This window comes from Microchirus variegatus, assembly GCF_963457635.1.
Source record: "Microchirus variegatus genome assembly, chromosome: 19".
Taxonomy (NCBI): Eukaryota; Metazoa; Chordata; class Actinopteri; order Pleuronectiformes; family Soleidae; genus Microchirus; species Microchirus variegatus.
In genome coordinates, this window is record NC_139820.1 from 5,245,438 (window position 1) to 5,264,960 (window position 19,523).

Below are 19,523 nucleotides of genomic sequence, written 5' to 3' on the forward strand. Positions count from 1 at the left end.
ATGTGCTGAAATGCAACTAGATGGACCAGTTCAGTAGTTGTTGAACTGGTCCATCACTATGTGGAACTGAAGTGATGATGGTTGAGGATGATGATGTTTTTATAAATTTATTTTATATATATATATTTGTTTACTGCTGATCCACAAGTGGCACAGTTGAGCAAACTGTATCACTAAAACCAGACTTTTAAAATTCCCAGTTTTTTAGTTTTATTTCCTGTCTCATCACTGTCACCTGTTGTTCCACGCCTTTCTCCTCACCTGCCCTTCATGAGTTCCTCTACAAATACATAGCAGCTCAATTTCCACTTACCTCTGCCAGATTATTTTGTGGTTATGTCAAGATCTCCTGCACTCTTAGTTCTGTCGTCTATCCGACCTGACCTGTTTCAGGTCTGTGTCTCTGGTATTTACGACCTGACTGTTTTGTGACCAAGTAAACTGAACAAAAAAATAAACATTGAATCAAACAATCTATACATTATGCAGTCCGTGAGTACCGTGTATAATCTGTATTTAAATGTACTTTAAAAATGTTCTCAGTCGTTTACAGTGAGACGCATTTCCTGTTCCTTTGCGGCGCAAAAATCTTTACCATAGACCATAAATGGTGGTTGCGCAGTAGACCTCCCTCCAAAACAAAACAATTGGAACATGTGAGCCCGCCCACAACCGAGTGGACTACAGACAACTGGAAATGGAAATTCGCTGTGTAATCAAGTTCCATCTCTCATCATGGACATATCAAACTCAATTATATTGCTTAAAAACGAGCCGTTGCACAGAAGGACCGTGCAGAAAAGCTTCGGCTTAAAGAGCTTGGAGTTGGACGTCGTTATAAAACAACAAACACAAGACAGAGGAAGAAATTACACTCAGACTTTCTCTGATATGAAAATTAGGGATTTGGGAGGCTAAGCTGCCTTGATGGATGTCTGCACCCTTGCTTTTCAAGTTCTTACCTGTTGCAGTTTGTTAAAATGGATACAATTTTCTGATTCTCATAAGGAGATGAGATTAAAATTGAGCAGATTTGAGCTCCGTAAAACTGCTTTGCCTTGTCTTTGTTCCAAGTATAATTTCTTTAAAAGTCAAATCCTTTGTTTGAACAGAATCCTTTCTTGTCATTGTCAACAATACAGCGCAATTCCTTGCAAATGATATAACAACATGAGCTTAAAGTGCTATTTAAACAAGATTGAGGAGGACACACCAGTAACTGTTGTAATATGTGAGTTTTGTGAATGTGACTTTATCAAACTCAAATACCAGCTTAACCAGCAGTTTAACCAGCCTACAACATGGGCTCTAAGTGAAGTCCGTCTCCATTGTCATCACATTCAGCATCACTTCCAGCTCCATCTTTGAGGTTCTGAGTGACAGCATCTCCTGGTGGTACAGCATTGTTACACTTTACTTTGAAAATGTCCCATCTTTCAGGCAGCAGGCCCTTGTTGAACAGGACCAAAGCCAGTGCAGAAAAAGCTAGGATGGTTATCTGAGTACAAAGCATGGAGAATGTTCTGACTGCAAACTTTTGGACGTAGACACCGTCCTCCAGTGTGCAACCAGGAAGGCAAAGAACCACAGGAAGACCTACAGCGTTCTCTCCTAACAGAATCCTCACAATCAGCCCTACAATGTAACCCACCACAGCACCGTACCCATTTGTCACTTTGAAGAAGAGCACAGAAACCAGTTGGGGGAATATAAGGGTGTAGGAAACGTCAGCTATAAGAATCCAGATGCCGATGATGCTTTTAGAAACAAACGTCATGGATGTTCCAAGGACACCCACAACCACCACTGTGATCCGAATCACCCACTGCATTTCACGATCTGAGGCCTGGGGACACAGACAATGAGATCTGTCATTATATTCATTCAGGGCTTCAGACTCTGTGCCACTGAGCTGCTGCCACCACCAGTGTCCTGCAGTCCTCACCTGTTTGCGCAGAATGTTCTTGTAGATGTTTGATGAGAAAACAGAAGTTGCCGATAACAGGCCTGAGTCTGCAGAGGACATGACGGCTGCAGCGATGGCTCCAATTCCAATGATTGAAACAAAAGATGGAGTGAGGAACTGCAGAGTCAGAGGAAGGACCATCGACTGCTCACCACGTTCATAAGGAGACGGAGAGCCATACATCGTCAGGTTCCAGTCTGGACAAGAGATATGAAGGTTCAACTTTTGATACTTCTGAACATCCACACAGTAATCAAACACCTACTGTTTGACGTCTCTCAAACATAATTCCCACCTGTGGAGGCAGCGACAGCCCCGACCAACACTGAAGGTATTCCCAGTATGACAATCATAAAGGCAGCAGCATAGCAGGTTAACTGGGCTGTCTGTGATGAGGAGGCAGACAGCGTCCTCTGGTGGAAGCACTGAGATGAAAGACCCCCAAGAGACTGGAGAAAGAAACAGCACAAGTGAAATAAATGTGGAATTTAAGACAGATGTTGATGAGTACAAATTTCTTCTCACGTACATAACTTATGAATACAAAATGTGGGACAGTGGCCCTGGACTCACACGTATGTAGTCTAGGCCTAAACAGACACAATGCTGATGGTCCTATCAAACATCGGCAAAATAACAATTTATTTTGCCCTTCAAGCTCTGCTTTCGTCAAAGAACCAGCAAATCTGTTTTCAGCTGTGCTAACATAATTGCTATAAGGTTTAGCCTTCTAACACGATGTACCATAAGAACACTGGAGAGATGGTTGCTGGAAATGGGCCTCTATACACCTATGTACATATTCCATTAAAAACTAGACGTTTGCAGCTAGAATAGTCGTCTACCACATTAACAATGTATATATTGGATTGTGAATAATTTAATGTTATATTCATTAAAAAAAGGTGCTTTTCCTTCAAAAAATAAGGACATTTCTAAGTGACCCCAAACATTTGAAATGGTAGTGTAGATCCTCGAGAAAATTCATGCCCTAAACAAGGAAGTAGTTTACACCTGATGATGAATACTCAACTTACTATCATTAAGAAGTCATCAATCCACTTCCAGACATCCTCTTTCTCCAGTGTGCCAACCCAGGGTTCTTGAAATGTGTAGTTCAGAGCTGTGTCTACGATGTTTAAAGACGTATCGTTGAGCAGGATGAAGGGGACGCACAGCCACTGTTAACACATGTAGAGACTAAAGATATTAGCTTTACAGGATGACCCCATCACTTCTTTCTTATTTTCTGTTTTGCTGCTAAGGTTAAATGTTTTTGAATCTTATCTGCAAGTTTGTTTGTGTTGTTGTAGCTATTTTAGCAATTATAGGCTAATAGGCTAATTTGGCTGCTAGCACTGGTAGCATAGTTAGCATAATTAGTGACTGAACACTAATCTAAAAGTAAAAGATTAATGAAATGGCAATGACACAGAAAACATTCAATCAATCAAATCTTGAGATTAGCAGTTTGACCAACACCATGTGGAGGTTTTACAACCAGATTTCACCATGTCCCGTAGATGAGCACATATTAGCTTTTGTCATGATTTCAGACACAATAGTTTGGCATCTTTAAAAAGTGGGTCACCATAAACCTTTGGGAAACACCACTGTAGATAATTCACAGCATGTCTTGAACACACGTGCTATACTGTCAACTCACCAAACTGACAAAAATGAGACCAAGCTGGATGATGTCAGTGAAGGCCACAGAGTAAAGGCCTCCTAACAAAGTGTAGATAATGGCCACAGCTGCTGAGATCCACACAGAATAAGCAAAGGGCAAGTCCAGGATCACAGTCATGGTTAATCCTGTTGGACAAAACCACAAACACAGACAGGCAAATACAGTACAAATGGTTTCATTAGCACTATGGGGCGTCATTTGGTAAGTTTCTTCTGCTGAATATAACGCTAACTCCTAACCACATTTACACATACATTTTAAATGTTAAATCTAATTGTAATATTTTTTTTCAAAAATATTTAATTTCTCTTTTTTTGGGGGTAAATTTGATTGAAAGTAAAATTCATACCATTTGTACCTGTCATTGTTTGGAGTTGAGCATAAGCAACTTAACAAACAGCACCATATACACCATGTGTTTTCATTTCATTTCATGTTGTGTGTTTACCTAAACTAAGCAGAGTGCACGCCACCCACAGCACATCCATGAGCAGAGTGGGCAGCACCAGAGCAGCACTCACAACGTTGCCATACTTTATCTGGAATGGGTCCAGCATGGTGATGTACTTCTTGTCCCTCATTGGCTTGGCAAAGAAAAGGCCACCTTGTGACATGGGTGAGATATTAAATATCATTTTATCTGAATACATTTGAACAACTTTAAATATTGTTGCACAATACTGTGAGGTGCACAATTATAATTATACCTATATAAAAAAAATGCATCCATTAGTACTAGACTCATGAGAGATGAAAAATTATCAAAAGGTTTTGCAGATTCGCAATTGGATACTAAGTATTCCACCTCTCCGAGTCCTTTGCTTCATAAGGAGAGAACATCATTACAATCTCAGCATAACTAAATCTCTACCTCTGAAACGGAACGACTTATTATGAGATCGCACGGGTTATATTATGAACATGGGGAAAAATCAGGGTGTCTCTTGGCACATCAACTCCAATCTAATGATTGATGCTTTACATATCAGATCCACTGCCATGTATAGGTACAATTATTTCAGGGTTACATAATTTTGGTCAGATCTCAGGCTACAAACTCAACTTAATAAAAAGTGAATGTTTACCTATAAATAATTTAGCGATGCAAATCCCAGATCATGCTATGCCATTTCATATTTCTAGATCAGGATTTGAATATTTGGGGATTAACTTCCTTTTGTCATGAAACAGGAAGTGCCCTGTAACTTCACCATGCATTGGCAAAGCACAGAATCCTGTTGAGATCTGTTGAGAATCCATGCAGGCAGGGACAGGGACATGGTGATGGACACACACCATGATCAAACCATTACTAACATCATTACTTACCTATGATGAAAGACACAAAGCACTGGACAGGAAGTAGAGCCCAAATCAAGCCCATCTTTGGATTGTACACTGCCTCAGCCACACCAAGGATGAAACCACCTCCCACCCATGTAGCTGCAGAAAAACCACACAACACAACTCATAACACAGTTAATATATATATATATATATATACATATACATATATATACATATACACATATATATACATATACATACATATACATATATATATATACATATATATATACATATACATATACATATATACATATATATATACATATATGTATATAAACATATATATGTATATGTATATGTATATACATATACATATACATACATATATATATATATATACATATATATACAAGTGCTTTATAAATAGTTGGATTGGATTGGATTAACATGCCATCTACTCACCAGTCATGGTGAAAATCCCAACCAGCAAGTTGATGTTTCTGCCTCCAAGCAGGACCACTTCGATCCTGCTGCCACTGCTGGTCTTCTCAGCCTTCTTGGCTTTGCGGGCAGCTAAAATCCCCGTGCCCAGGATTAAGATGTAAAATACAACAACTGCAACCACTCCAGCGATGTTCAGCGCCATGGTGTTCTGCTTCTGTGGGGCTCATGTGTTGAAATGCAACTAGATGGAACTTCAGTTCCACATAGTGATGGACCAGTTCAACAACTATTGAACTGGTCCATCGCTATGTGGAACTGAAGTGATGATGGTTGAGGATGATGATGATTTTATGATTTATTTTATATATATATATATATATTTGTTTACTGCTGATCCACAAATGGCACAGTTGAGCAAACTGTATCACTAAAACCAGACTTTTAAAATTCACAGTTTTTTAGTTTTATTTCCTGTCTCATCACTGTCACCTGTTGTTCCACGCCCTTTCTCCTCACCTGCCATTCATGAGTTCCTATACAAATACATAGCAGCTCAATTTCCACTTACCTCTGCCAGATTATTTTGTGGTTATGTCAAGTGCTCCTGCACTCTTAGTTCTCTCGTCTATCCGACCTGACCTGTTTCAGGTCTGTGTCTCTGGTATTTACGACCTGACTGTTTTGTGACCAAGTAATCTGAACAAAAAAATAAACATTGAATCGAACAATCTATACATTATGCAGTCCGTGAGTACCGTGTATAATCTGTATTTAAATGTACTTTAAAAATGTTCTCAGTCGTTTACAGTGAGACGCATTTCCTGTTCCTTTGCGGCGCAAAAATCTTTACCATAGACCATAAATGGTGGTTGCGCAGTAGACCTCCCTCCAAAACAAAACAATTGGAACATGTGAGCCCGCCCACAACCGAGTGGACTACAGACAACTGGAAATGGAAATTCGCTGTGTAATCAAGTTCCATCTCTCATCATGGACATATCAAACTCAATTATATTGCTTAAAAACGAGCCGTTGCACAGAAGGACCGTGCAGAAAAGCTTCGGCTTAAAGAGCTTGAAATTGGACGTCGTTATAAAACAACAAACACAAGACAGAGGAAGAAATTACACTCACACTTTCTCTGATATGAAAATTAGGGATTTGGGAGGCTAAGCTGCCTTGATGGATGTCTGCACCCTTGCTTTTCAAGTTCTTACCTGTTGCAGTTTGTTAAAATGGATACAATTTTCTGATTCTCATAAGGAGATGAGATTAAAATTGAGCAGATTTGAGCTCCGTAAAACTGCTTTGCCTTGTCTTTGTTCCAAGTATAATTTCTTTAAAAATCAAATCCTTTGTTTGAACGGAATCAATTCTTGTCATTGTCAACAATACAGCGCAATTCCTTGGCATCATCATTCATATTCACTCAAAAACACACAAAGAGATAATGATCTGAACAAATGATATAACAACATGAGCTTAAAGTGCTATTTAAACAAGATTGAGGAGGACACACCAGTAACTGTTGTAATATGTGAGTTTTGTGAATGTGACTTTATCAAACTCAAATACCAGCTTAACCAGCAGTTTAACCAGCCTACAACATGGGCTCTAAGTGAAGTCCGTCTCCATTGTCATCACATTCAGCATCACTTCCAGCTCCATCTTTGAGGTTCTGAGTGACAGCATCTCCTGGTGGTACAGCATTGTTACACTTTACTTTGAAAATGTCCCATCTTTCAGGCAGCAGGCCCTTGTTGAACAGGACCAAAGCCAGTGCAGAAAAAGCTAGGATGGTTATCTGAGTACAAAGCATGGAGAATGTTCTGACTGCAAACTTTTGGACGTAGACGCCGTCCTCCAGTGTGCAACCAGGAAGACAAAGAACCACAGGAAGACCTACAGCGTTCTCTCCTAACAGAATCCTCACAATCAGCCCTACAATGTAACCCACCACAGCACCGTACCCATTTGTCACTTTGAAGAAGAGCACAGAAACCAGTTGGGGGAATATAAGGGTGTAGGAAACGTCTGCTGAAAGAATCCAGATGCCGAGGACGCTTTTAGAAACAAACGTCATGGATGTTCCAAGGACACCCACAACCACCACTGTGATCCGAATCACCCACTGCATTTCACGATCTGAAGCCTGGGGACACAGAAAATGAGATGTGTTATTATATTCATTCATGTTCTTTCAAACTCTGCTTGTTCATGTTGCCTTTGCAAATGAACAGCAATCAGCCCAAGACCACATTTCCGTCAGTGTCCTGCAGTCCTCACCTGTTTGCGCAGAATGTTCTTGTAGATGTTTGTTGAGAAAACAGAGGTTGCCGATAACAGGCCTGAGTCTGCAGAGGACATGACGGCTGCAGCGATGGCTCCAATTCCAATGATTGAGATGAACGATGGAGTGAGGTATTGCAGAGTCAGAGGAAGGACCATGGACTGCTCACCACGTTCATAAGGAGACGGAGAGCCATACATCGTCAGGTTCCAGTCTGGACAAAAGATATGAAGGTTCAACTTTTTAAACTTCTGAACATACACACAGCAGTCAAACACCTACTGTGTCAAATGTTTGACGTCTCTCAAACATAATTCCCACCTGTGGAGGCAGCGACAGCCCCAACCAACACTGAAGGAATTCCCAGTATGACAATCATAAACGCAGCAGCATAGCAGGTTAACTGGGCTGTCTGTGATGAGGAGGCAGACAGCGTCCTCTGGTGGAAGCTCTGAAATGAAAGAGCCCCAAGAGCCTGGAGAAAGAAACAGCACAAGAGGACATTTCTAAGGACATCAGGGACAAGATTTTAGACCTGCACAAGGCCGGAATGGGCTAGAAGACCATTGGCAAGAAGATTGGTGAGAATGAGACACATAGTAGTTCATCTCTTAGAACATGGAAGAAACATACAATGACTGTCAATCTCTGTCGGTCTGGGCCTTCACGCAATATTTCACCTTGTGGGGTGTCAATGATCATGAGAAAGTTGAGGGATCAGCCCAGAACTACACGGGAGGAGCTTCTTAATGATCTCAAGGCAGCTGGGACCACAGTTGCAAAGTTGCCAATGGTTTGGCAACACAGTACGTCGTAATAGATTAAAATCCCAGGTTTGCCAATGAACACCTGAAATCGAGCTCTTTGGAATCAATTTGACACGCCGTGTTTGGAGGAAGAGGAATTCAGACTATGATCCCAGGAAAACCATCCCCACTGTCAAGCATGGAGGTGGAAGCATTGTGCTTTGGGGGTGTCTCTCTGGTAAGGGGACAGGTCAGCTTCACCACATCGATGGATGGGTCCTTGTACCGTGAAATCCTGGGTGACCGACGCTTTCTCTCAGCCAGGGAACTTAAAATGGATGGATCTTCCAGCACAACAATGACCCAAAACATACAGCCAAGGCAACAAAGGAGTGGCTCAAGATCATGGAGTGGCCTAGCCAGTCTCCGGACCTAAATCCTATAGAAGATCTGTGGAGGGAGCTGAAGCTTTGAGTTGCCAAGTGACAGCTTCTAAAGTGTTTTTCCTTCAAAAATAAGGACATTTCTAAGTGACGGTAGTGTAGACGCCTTGAGAAAGTTCAGGCCCTAAACGAGGAAGTAGTTTACTCCTGATGATGAATATTCAACTTACGATCAATAAGAACTCATCAATCCACTTCCAGACATCCTCTTTCTCCAGTGTGCCAACCCAGGGTTCTTGAAGTGTGAAGTTAAGAGCTGTGTCTACGATGTTTAAAGACTTATCGTTGAGCAGGAGGAAGGGGACGCACAGCCACTGTTAACAAATGTAGAGACTAAAGATATTAGCTTTACAGGATGACCCCATCACTTCTCTCTTCTTTTCTGTTTTGCTGCTAATGCTAAATGTTTGGGTTTTTTTTGTTTTTTTAAACTTTATTTTTCACTATTTCTTGCACAGAAAAAACAGACAAACAAAAACAAAAAACGAATAACAAAGAATACGTACACAAGTCTGAGCACCTGATCTGACAAAGATACATGATCACTCATACTTGTGTGTCCAAGTAACACAAAGTAGTCAAACTCGTATTCAAGTACAATACTCAAGCTTGTGTGTCTAAATAATCAAACTCGTATTCAAGTACAATATACACAGATACACATATACGTGTGGACACTCATGGGAACAAAACATGAGAGAACCGAGGGGTTGCGAGTAGGTCGTATGTCACATAAATTATAGCAATATAATTTTAATGCTAAACGGTTTTGAATCTTATCTGCCAGGAAACCTTTGTTTGCATTGTTGTCGTAGCTGTTTTAGCATTGTCTGGTAGTTTGGCTGCTAGCACTATTAGCATAATTATTGACTATACACTAATCTAAATATAAAAGATTGATGAAGTGGCAATGACACAGAGAAAAATCAATCAAATCTTGAGATCATCAATTTGACCAACGTTGAAGTTTTACAACCAGATTTCACCATGTCCCGCAGATGAGCATAAATTAGCTTTTGTCATGATTTATGTTGTGATTTGGGTCACAACAGTTTGGCATCTTTAACAAGTGGGTCAACATAAACCTTTGGGAAACACCACTGTAGATAATTCACAGTATGTCTTGAACACACGTGCTATACTGTCGACTCACCAAACTGACAAAAATGAGACCAAGCTGGATGATGTCAGTGAAGGCTACTGAGTAAAGGCCTCCTAACAAAGTGTAGATAATGGCCACAGCTGCTGAGATCCACACAGAATAAGCAAAGGGCAAGTCCAGGATCACAGTCATGGTTACTCCTGTTGGACAAAACCACAAACACAGACAGGCAAATACAGTTCAAATGGTTTCATTACCACTATGGGGCGCCATTTGGTAAATTTCTTCTGCTGAATGTAAGCTTAACTCCATTCAACCTTTACACATACATTTTTAATGTTAAATATATTTATATTGATTCTTTCAACAAGATTTTGTTTTTTTCTGTAAATTCGATTGAAAGTGATTGAAATGTATACAATGTGTACCCGTCATTGTGTGGAGTTTAATGTTAAATTTGAGCATAAGCAACTTAAACAGCACCATATACACCATGTGTTTTCATTTCATGTCGTGTGTTTACCTAAACTAAGCAGAGTGCACGCCACCCACAGCACATCCATGAGCAGAGTGGGCAGCACCAGAGCAGCACTCAGCACGTTGCCATACTTTATCTGGAATGGGTCCAGCATGGTGATGTACTTCTTGTCCCTCATTGGCTTGGCAAAGAAAAGGCCACCTTGTGACATGGATGAGATATTAAATATCATTTTATCTGAATACATTTGAACAACTATAGATATTGTTGCACAGTTCTGGTTGCAGAATATTTTGAGGTGCACAATTACAATTGTACCTACATAAAAGACGTGTCAATTTGTTCTTGACACATCAAAGATAAAAAGTTATCAAAAGGTTTTGCAGATTCAAAGGGCGTGGCCAAGGCAACCATAGGAATTTTGTTATGAAACAGGAAGTGCCCTGTAACTTCGACATACATTGGCACTGCACAGAATACTGTTGAGATCTGTTGAGAATCCATGCAGGCAGGGGCGGGACATGGTGATGGAGAACACCATGCGGCCAATGACATGCGAGGACACACAAGGATCAAACCATACTTACATCATTACTTACCTATGATGAAAGACACCAAGTATTGGACAGGAATTAAAGCCCAGATCAAGCCCATCTTTGGATTGTACACTGCCTCAGCCACACCAAGGATGAAACCACCCCCCACCCATGTAGCTGCAGAAAAAACACACAACTCGTAACACAGTTTTTTATATATATATATATATATATATATATATATATATATATATATATATATATATATATATATATATACACATACATACATGCCTCCCACTTTTTAGGGGACCAAAAGTAATGGGACACACTTTACAAATCCTTTGCAGTCAATTACAGCCTGAAGTCTGAAGGCATAGACATCACCAGACGCTGGGTTTCATCCCTGGTGATGATCTGCCAGGTGTCTGGTGCAACAGTCTTCAGTTCCTGCTTGTTCTTGGGGCATTTTCCCCTCAATGTGGTTCTTCAGCAAGTGAAATGGTGCCCAATCAGATTCAGGTCAGGTGATTGACTGATAACATTCCACTTATTTGCCTTAAAAAACTCTTTGGGTGCTTTTGCAGTATGCTTTGGGTCATTGTCCATCTGCACTGGGAAGCACAGTCCAATGAGTTCTGAAGCATTTGGCTGAATATGAGCAGATAATATTGCTGGAAACACTTCAGAATTCATCCTGCTGCATTTGTCAGCAGTTACAACATCAATAAATACAAGGGAACCAGTTCCATTGTCAGCCATACATGCCCACACCATGACACTAACACCACCATGCTTCACTGATGAGGTGGTATGTTGTGGATCATGAGCAGTTCCTTTCCTTCTCCACACTCTTCTTCCCATCACTGTGGTACAAGTTGATCTTGGTCTCATCTGTCCATAGGATGTTCTTCCAGAATTGTAACAGCTTTTTTTACGTGTTGTTTCTACTCTTGTCTTCCGGTTTTTGGGGCTCACCAATGGTTTACATGTTGTGGTGAACCCTCTGTATTCACTGTGGTGAAGTCTTCTTTTGATTGTTGACTTTGAAACACATACACCTACCTCCTGGAGAGTGTTTTTGATCTGGCCAACTGTTGTGAGGGGGTTTTTGTCCACCAGGGAAATAATTCTTCTGTCGTCCACCACAGTGGTTGTCCGTGGTCTTCCAGGTCTTTTGGTGTTGCTGAGCTCACTGGTGCATTCTTTCTTTTTAATAATGTAACTAACAGTTGATTTGGCCACACCTAATGTTTTTGCTATTTCTCTGATGGGTTTGATTTGATCTTTCAGCCTTTATGATGGCTTGTTTCACTGACAGTGACAGCTCCTTCCATCTCATATTGAGAGTTAACAGCAACATATTCCAAATGCCAATGTCACTCCTGGAATCAACTCGAGGGAATAGCCCACACCTGTCCATGAAATAGCTTTTCAGTCAATTGTCACATTACTTTTGGTCTCCTAAAAAGTGGGAGGCATATATAGAAAGTGTTCCTACACCGTTCACTTGATATTTAAAGCTGAACGTGTGCAGTTAAAGCACATCTTGTTTGTTTCATTTCAAATCCATTGTAGTGGTGTATAGAGCCAAATAGAAGAGAATTGTGTTAACCCAATATTTATGGACCTGACTGTATATATATATATATATATATATGTATATATACACACCATTTAAGAGCTACTCTCGCCTCATCCTGGTTCTCCTAAACTTTAACATGCTATCTACTCACCAGTCATGGTGAAAATCCCAACCAGCAAGTTGATGTTTCTGCCTCCAAGCAGGACCACTTCGATCCTGCTGCCACTGCTGGTCTTCTCAGCCTTCTTGGCTTTGCGGGCAGCTAAAATCCCTGTGCCCAGGATTAAGATGTAAAACACGACGACCGCAACCACTCCAGCGATGTTCAGCGCCATGGTGTTCTGCTTCTGTGGAGCTCGAGCACTGAAATGCAACTAGATGGACCAGTTTAATAGTTGTTGAACTGGTGCATCACTCTGTGGAACTGAAGTGATGATGGTTGAGGATGATGGATTTTGTACGTTTACTGCTGAGTCACAAATGGCACAGTAAACCCTCCCACTAAGATTCACGGTGCTCATTTTTATGTCCTGTCTCATCACTGTCACCTGTTGTTCCACGCCCTTTCTCCTCACCTGCAGCTCATGCGTTTCTCTACAAATACATAGCAGCTCAATTTACACTTACCTCTGCCAGATTATTTTGTGGTTATGTCAAGATCTCCTGCACTCTTAGTTCTGTCGTCTACCCGACCTGACCTGTTTCAGGTCTGTGCCTCTGGTATTTTACGACCTGACTGTTTTGTGTCCAAGTAAACTGAACGCTGCTTTGAACGGATTTCTGCAAAAACATAAACATGAAAAACATGACATTTTAATTGAACAAGATGAAGAAAATGTTCTCACTCATGTACAGCGAGTGAACAGTCGAGCGGCGCATTTCCTGTTCCTTTGGGGCCCAAAAGTCTTTACCATAGACCAGGGTTCTTCAATCCTGGGGACCCTGCATGTTTTAGAAGTTTCCTTGCTCCGACACGCCTGATTCAAATTATCATTCTTTTGCAGAGCTTGTTGATTAGTTGGCATGTAACCCATGCCAACTATAATGTTGGCACTTTTCCCAAGGCCTGCGTCACGTTTTAGGCTTTTTTAATTATATAATGTATTCTTATCTGTTGCAATTTGTTAAAAAGGATCCAATTTTCTGATTCTTACAAGGAGATGAGATTAATATTGAGCAGAACTGAGTTCCATAAAACTGCGTTCCATAAAACTGCTTTGCCTTGTCTTTGTTCCAAGTATAATTTGTTTCCAAATCCTATGTTTGAACATAATCCTTTGTCATTGTGAACAATACAACAAATGATATTACAACATGAGATTAGAGTGCTATATAAACAAGATTGAGGAGGACACACACCAGTGATGGTCGTAACGTGAGTTTTGTGAATGTGACTTTATCAAACTCAAATACCAGCTTAACCAGCAGTTTAACCAGTCTACAACATGGGCTCTAAGGGAAGTCCGTCTCCATTGTCATCACATTCAGCATCACTTCCAGCTCCATCTTTGAGGTTCTGAGTGACAGCATCTCCTGGTGGTACAGCATTGTTACACTTTACTTTGAAAATGTCCCATCTTTCAGGCAGCAGGCCCTTGTCGAACAGGACCAAAGCCAGTGCAGAAAAAGCTAGGATGGTTATCTGAGTACAAAGCATGGAGAATGTTCTGACCGCAAATGTTTGGACGTAGACGCCGTCCTCCAGTGTGCAACCAGGAAGACAAAGAACCACAGGAAGACCTACAGCGTTCTCTCCTAACAGAATCCTCACAATCAGCCCTACAATGTAACCCACCACAGCACCGTACCCATTTGTCACTTTGAAGAAGAGCACAGAAACCAGTTGGGGGAATATAAGGGTGTAGGCAATGTCTGCTGCAAGAATCCAGATGCTGATGATGCTTTTAGAAACAAACGTCATGGAGGCCCCAAGCACACCCACAACCACCACTGTGATCCGAATCACCCACTGCATTTCACGATCTGAGGCCTGGGGACACAGAAAATTAGATGTGTCATTATATTCATTCATGTACTTTCAAACTCTGCTTGTTCATGTTGCCTTTGCAAATGAACAGCAATCAACCCAAGAACACATTTCTGTCAGTGTCCTGCAGTCCTCACCTGTTTGCGCAGAATGTTCTTGTAGATGTTTGATGAGAAAACAGTAGTTGCAGATAACAGGCCTGAGTCTGTGGACGACATGACGGCTGCAGCAACAGCTCCAATTCCAATGATTGAAACAAAAGATGGAGTGAGGTACTGCAGAGTCAGAGGAAGGACCATCGACTGCTCACCACGTTCATAAGGAGACGGAGAGCCATACATTGTCAGGTTCCAGTCTGGACAAGAGATATGAAGGTTCAACTTTTGAAACTTCTGAACATCCACACAGTAATCAAACACCTACTGTGTCAAATATTTGACGTCTCTCAAACAGTATTCCCACCTGTGGAGGCAGCGACAGCCCCGACCAACACTGAAGGAATTCCCAGTATGATAGTTATAAAGGCAGCAGCATAGCAGGTTAACTGGGCTGTCCGTGATGAGGCGGCAGACAACGTCCTCTGGTGGAAGCACTGAAAAGAAAGATTGCCAAGAGACTGGAGAAAGAAACAGCACAAGAGAAATAAATCTAGTGTCTGCATTTGCAATGTATGTGAAAAATGAAGGCAGCTGGAAACAGAAAGGAATTTGAAGACAGATGTTGACATGTACAAATTTCTTCTAATGCACATCATTTATGAAAACAAAATGTGGGACAGTTGCTCTGGACTCATAAACAGACACAATACTCGGAGGACCATCGAGCATCTGCAAACTAAATTGTGACGTTTTGCGTTGCTCGTGTTGCATGAAGTTGATGTGGACAAATGTTCAACTTTCTAAGGGTCGGCCAGTCAAGTGACGTCATGTAAATATTCCAGTATTTTACATGACGTCCAGGCGACCCACGAGAGTGTATGATGTTTGAAAGACCAGAAACACTCAAAGACTCCAGGTAACAAAACTGAGGATGTGTCAAGGTTGCACCATAGTTGGTGTATGTCACAAGCACGAATGTTACATTCATTGAAAAAAGATGCTTTTCCTTTAAAAATAAGGACATTTCTAAGTGACCCCAAACTTTTGAGCGGTAGTGTCGATGCCTCGAGAAAGTTCATGCCCTGAAGTAGTTTACTCCTGATGATGAATACTCAACTTACCATCATTAAGAAGTCATCAATCCACTTCCAGACATCCTCTTTCTCCAGTGTGCCAACCCAGGGTTCTTGAAATGTGTAGTTAAGAGCTGTGTCTACGATGTTTAAAGACGTATCGTTGAGCAGGATGAAGGGGACGCACAGCCACTGTTAACACATGTAGAGACTAAAGATATTAGCTTTACAGGATGACCCCATCACTTCTTTCTTCTTATGTTTTTGAATCATATCTGCCAGTTTGTTTGTGTTGTTATCATAGCTATTTTAGCAATTAAAGGGTTATTTGGCTGTGAACACTGTGAGCATAGTTTGCATAATCAGTGTCTACACGCTAAGCTAAAAGTAAAAGATTGATAAACTGGCAATGACAGAGAAATTTTCAACAAACATTTTCTGTTAGCACAGTTTAATTTGAGTGAGCATTAGAAAAATAAGATTTGTTACTGTTACCAACTGGCAAAGGGTTGTTACATCACTGGGAGAGTCCCGTTTTGAAGCCTTGAGATTAGCAGTTTGACCAACGCCATGTTGAGGTTTTACAACCAGATTTCACCATGTCCCGTAGATGAGCACAAATTAGCTTTTGTCATTAGTTATGTCGTGATTTGGGTCAAAACAGTTTGCCATCTTTAAAAAGTGGGTCTACACCAACGTTTGGGAAACACCACTGTAGATAATTAACAGTATGTCTTTAACACACGTGCTATACTGTTGACTCACCAAACTGACGAAAATGAGAGCAAGCTGGATGATGTCAGTGAAGGCCACAGAGTAAAGGCCTCCTAACAAAGTGTAGATAATGGCCACAGCTGCTGAGATCCACACAGAATAAGCAAAGGGCAAGTCCAGGATCACAGTCATGGTTACTCCTGTTGGACAAAACCACAAAAACAGACAGGCAAATACAGTACAAATGGTTTCATTAGCACTATGGGGCACCATTTGGTAAGTTTCTTCTTCTTTAAAATTTGAGCATAAGCAACTTAACAAACAGCACCATATACACCATGTATTTTCATTTTATGTCATGTAGGTGTGTTTACCTAAACTAAGCAGAGTGCCTGCCACCCACAGAACATCCAGGAGCAGAGTGGGTAGCACCAGAGCAGCACTCACAACGTTGCCATACTTTATCTGGAATGGGTCCAGCATGGTGATGTACTTCGCGTCCCTCATTGGCTTGGCAAAGAAAAGGCCACCTTGTGCCATGGATGAGATATTAAATATAATTTCATCTGAATACATTTGAACAACTATAGATATTGTTGCACAATACTGTGAGGTGCACAATTACAATTGTGCCTATATCAAAAAAATTTCATCAATTTGTATTGATTGTGTTGTATATGAGAGACAAAAAGTTATCAAAAGGTTTTGCAGATTTAAAGGCCGTGGCCACGGCAACCATTGGAATTTTGTCACAAAACAGGAACTGCCCTGTAACTTCGCCATGCATTGCCCGAGCTTCTCAAATAATCGGGCACACAGAATCCTGTTGATGAATCCATGCAGACAGGTGCAGGACATGGTGATGGACACACCATGCAACCAATGACATGCGAGGACACACAAGGATCAAACCATTACTTACATCATTACTTACCTATGATGAACGACACAACGAATTTGACAGGAATTAGAGCCCAGATCAAGCCCATCTTTGGATTGTACACTGCCTCAGCCACACCAAGGATGAAACCACCTCCCACCCATGTAGCTGCAGAAAAGACACACAACACAACTTGTTACACAGTTGCATTGCAAAACACCATATTTAAATTAAATAAATGATATTAACACATGTATATATACATATACACACACACATATGTACAGTAATGTTAAAAAGCATTTGCCCCCTTCATGTTTTCTTATTTTTCTGCATTTTCTGCAAATCAGGAAGAGGGCAAATACTTTTTCACAGCACTGTATACATTTATATATTAATACACATTTTTGATGTAGCATTAGTGATTTTCGTTTTATTAGACCTTGTAAATCAGAAACCACTTGCAGAACTCATATGAAGTATTTCTACTACTCATTTTTGCAGAGGTTAATTCTATTTCAAATCATCTAAAGTTTAAGAGTTACTCTCGCCTCACCCTGGTTCTCCTAAACCTGGAGTTCACCAAATTAACCCAAAACCTGTCCCACTAATTATATCTGCTGTGAAATAAATATGGTTGGGCTTTAACATGCTATCTACTCACCAGTCATGGTGAAAATCCCAACCAGCAAGTTGATGTTTCTGCCTCCAAGCAGGATCACTTCAGTCCTGCTGCCACTGCTGGTCTCCTCAGCCTTCTTGGCTTTGCGGGCAGCTAAAATCCCTGTGCCCAGGATTAAGATGTAAAACACAACAACCGCAATCACTCCAGCGATGTTCAGCGCCATGGTGTTCTGCTTCTGTGGGGCTCAAGCATTGAATTGCAACTAGATGGACCAGTTCAATAGTTGTTGAACTGGTCCATCACTCATTTTTTATGGTGTAGGATTTTTGTTTACTTCTGATCCATAAATGACACGGTTGAGTGAACCATCTCACTAAAACCAGACTTACAGTTCAATTCACAGTGCTTAGTTTCATTTCCTGTCTTATCACTGTCACCTGTTGTTCCACGCCCTTTATCCTCACCTGGGGCCCGTTCAAAAAGCAGGTTGAGTGAGAATTCTGAGATACTTAACCCTGAGATGAGGAAAACTGAAGTTTCCTTGCTCCAACACAACTAATTCAAATTATCAGGCTTCTACAGAGCATGTTGATGAGGTGAACATTTGAATCAGGTATGTTTTTGCAAAGAAACTGGTCCCCAGTACCAGGATTGAAGAGCCCGGTCATAGACCATAAATGGTGCATGCGCAGTAGACCTCCCTCCAAAACAAAACAATAGGAAAACATGAGACGGCCCACAGGAACTTCGCTGTGTACAGCAGATTTCGTCTCTCATCGTGGAAGTATTAAACTCACTTATATCGCTTAAAAACCAGCTGTTGCACAGAAGGACCGGGCAGATAAGCTTTGGCTTAAAGAGCTTAGAGTTGGACTCCGTTATAAAACAACAAACAAGACAGAGCAAGAAATTACACTTGTACTATCTCTTAGAGCTGGTATTAAAATTAAGCCTGGCTAACTGGTTTGTCCAGAGAGCAGTGCTTTTCGATTTCCCTGCCTCCTCTTTAATCGACAACAGTAATAACTTTGATTTCTAAAGCACCTTTCTCGAAACCCAAGAATGATCTACAAGGAAAAAAAGCCGAACCAGAACAAAAACACAAACCAAAGACTATCAGGTGGCACAAACCTGCAGGAACAAGTGTCGCTACAACATTGATTTCAAATGACCCCAGAGTTGGTGTGTGGGCGAACAGCTAGAGGGAATGAGTTCCAAAGGGTTGGAGCAGTGACACTGAAAGCTCTGCTCCCAAAATAATTTCACCAGCCGCCATCGTTTTTAACATTCATTTCTTCTTCTTCATTCGGTCTCTTTATTGTTTTCAAATGTTCCTGCACAGCACCTTGAATCTGACTTTGTGTTTGAAAGCAATGCTCTATCACAGACCTGGGCATGTAATGGCACGATACCCATGGGGTACCGTGCCAACTATAATGTTGGCACTTTTACCAAAGCCTGCTTCACGTTTTAGCCTGTTTTAATTATATAATTTATTATTACCTGTTGCAGTTTGTTAAAAAAAAGATAACATTTTCTGATTCTTATAAGGAGATGAGATTAATATTGAGCAGAA

At 40.9% G+C, this 19,523-nt stretch overlaps 3 protein-coding genes across 3 annotated transcripts; all 3 read right to left on the reverse strand.

Annotated features, from left to right (window-relative positions):
- Positions 1 to 1,294: 1,294 nt before the first annotated feature.
- LOC310940644 (high-affinity choline transporter 1-like) lies at positions 1,295 to 5,592 on the reverse strand (the record flags this gene model as incomplete). The annotated part of the gene is made up of 8 exons (XM_083905633.1): positions 1,295 to 1,846; positions 1,946 to 2,163; positions 2,262 to 2,415; positions 3,004 to 3,147; positions 3,633 to 3,781; positions 4,105 to 4,260; positions 4,986 to 5,099; positions 5,409 to 5,592. The coding sequence occupies 8 exons, from the start codon at positions 5,590 to 5,592 to the stop codon at positions 1,295 to 1,297; spliced, it is 1,671 nt and encodes a 556-aa protein (XP_083761759.1).
- Positions 5,593 to 6,990: 1,398 nt separating this feature from the next.
- On the reverse strand, positions 6,991 to 12,905 carry LOC310940645 (high-affinity choline transporter 1-like; the record flags this gene model as incomplete). Its single annotated transcript, XM_083905634.1, has 8 exons — positions 6,991 to 7,542; positions 7,677 to 7,894; positions 8,002 to 8,155; positions 9,040 to 9,183; positions 10,023 to 10,171; positions 10,495 to 10,650; positions 11,049 to 11,162; positions 12,722 to 12,905. The coding sequence occupies 8 exons, from the start codon at positions 12,903 to 12,905 to the stop codon at positions 6,991 to 6,993; spliced, it is 1,671 nt and encodes a 556-aa protein (XP_083761760.1).
- A 1,103-nt stretch (positions 12,906 to 14,008) lies between these two features.
- On the reverse strand, positions 14,009 to 18,170 carry LOC310940646 (high-affinity choline transporter 1-like; the record flags this gene model as incomplete). The annotated part of the gene is made up of 8 exons (XM_083905635.1): positions 14,009 to 14,560; positions 14,695 to 14,912; positions 15,020 to 15,173; positions 15,777 to 15,920; positions 16,494 to 16,642; positions 16,817 to 16,972; positions 17,377 to 17,490; positions 17,987 to 18,170. The coding sequence occupies 8 exons, from the start codon at positions 18,168 to 18,170 to the stop codon at positions 14,009 to 14,011; spliced, it is 1,671 nt and encodes a 556-aa protein (XP_083761761.1).
- Between the last annotated feature and the right edge of the window lie 1,353 nt (positions 18,171 to 19,523).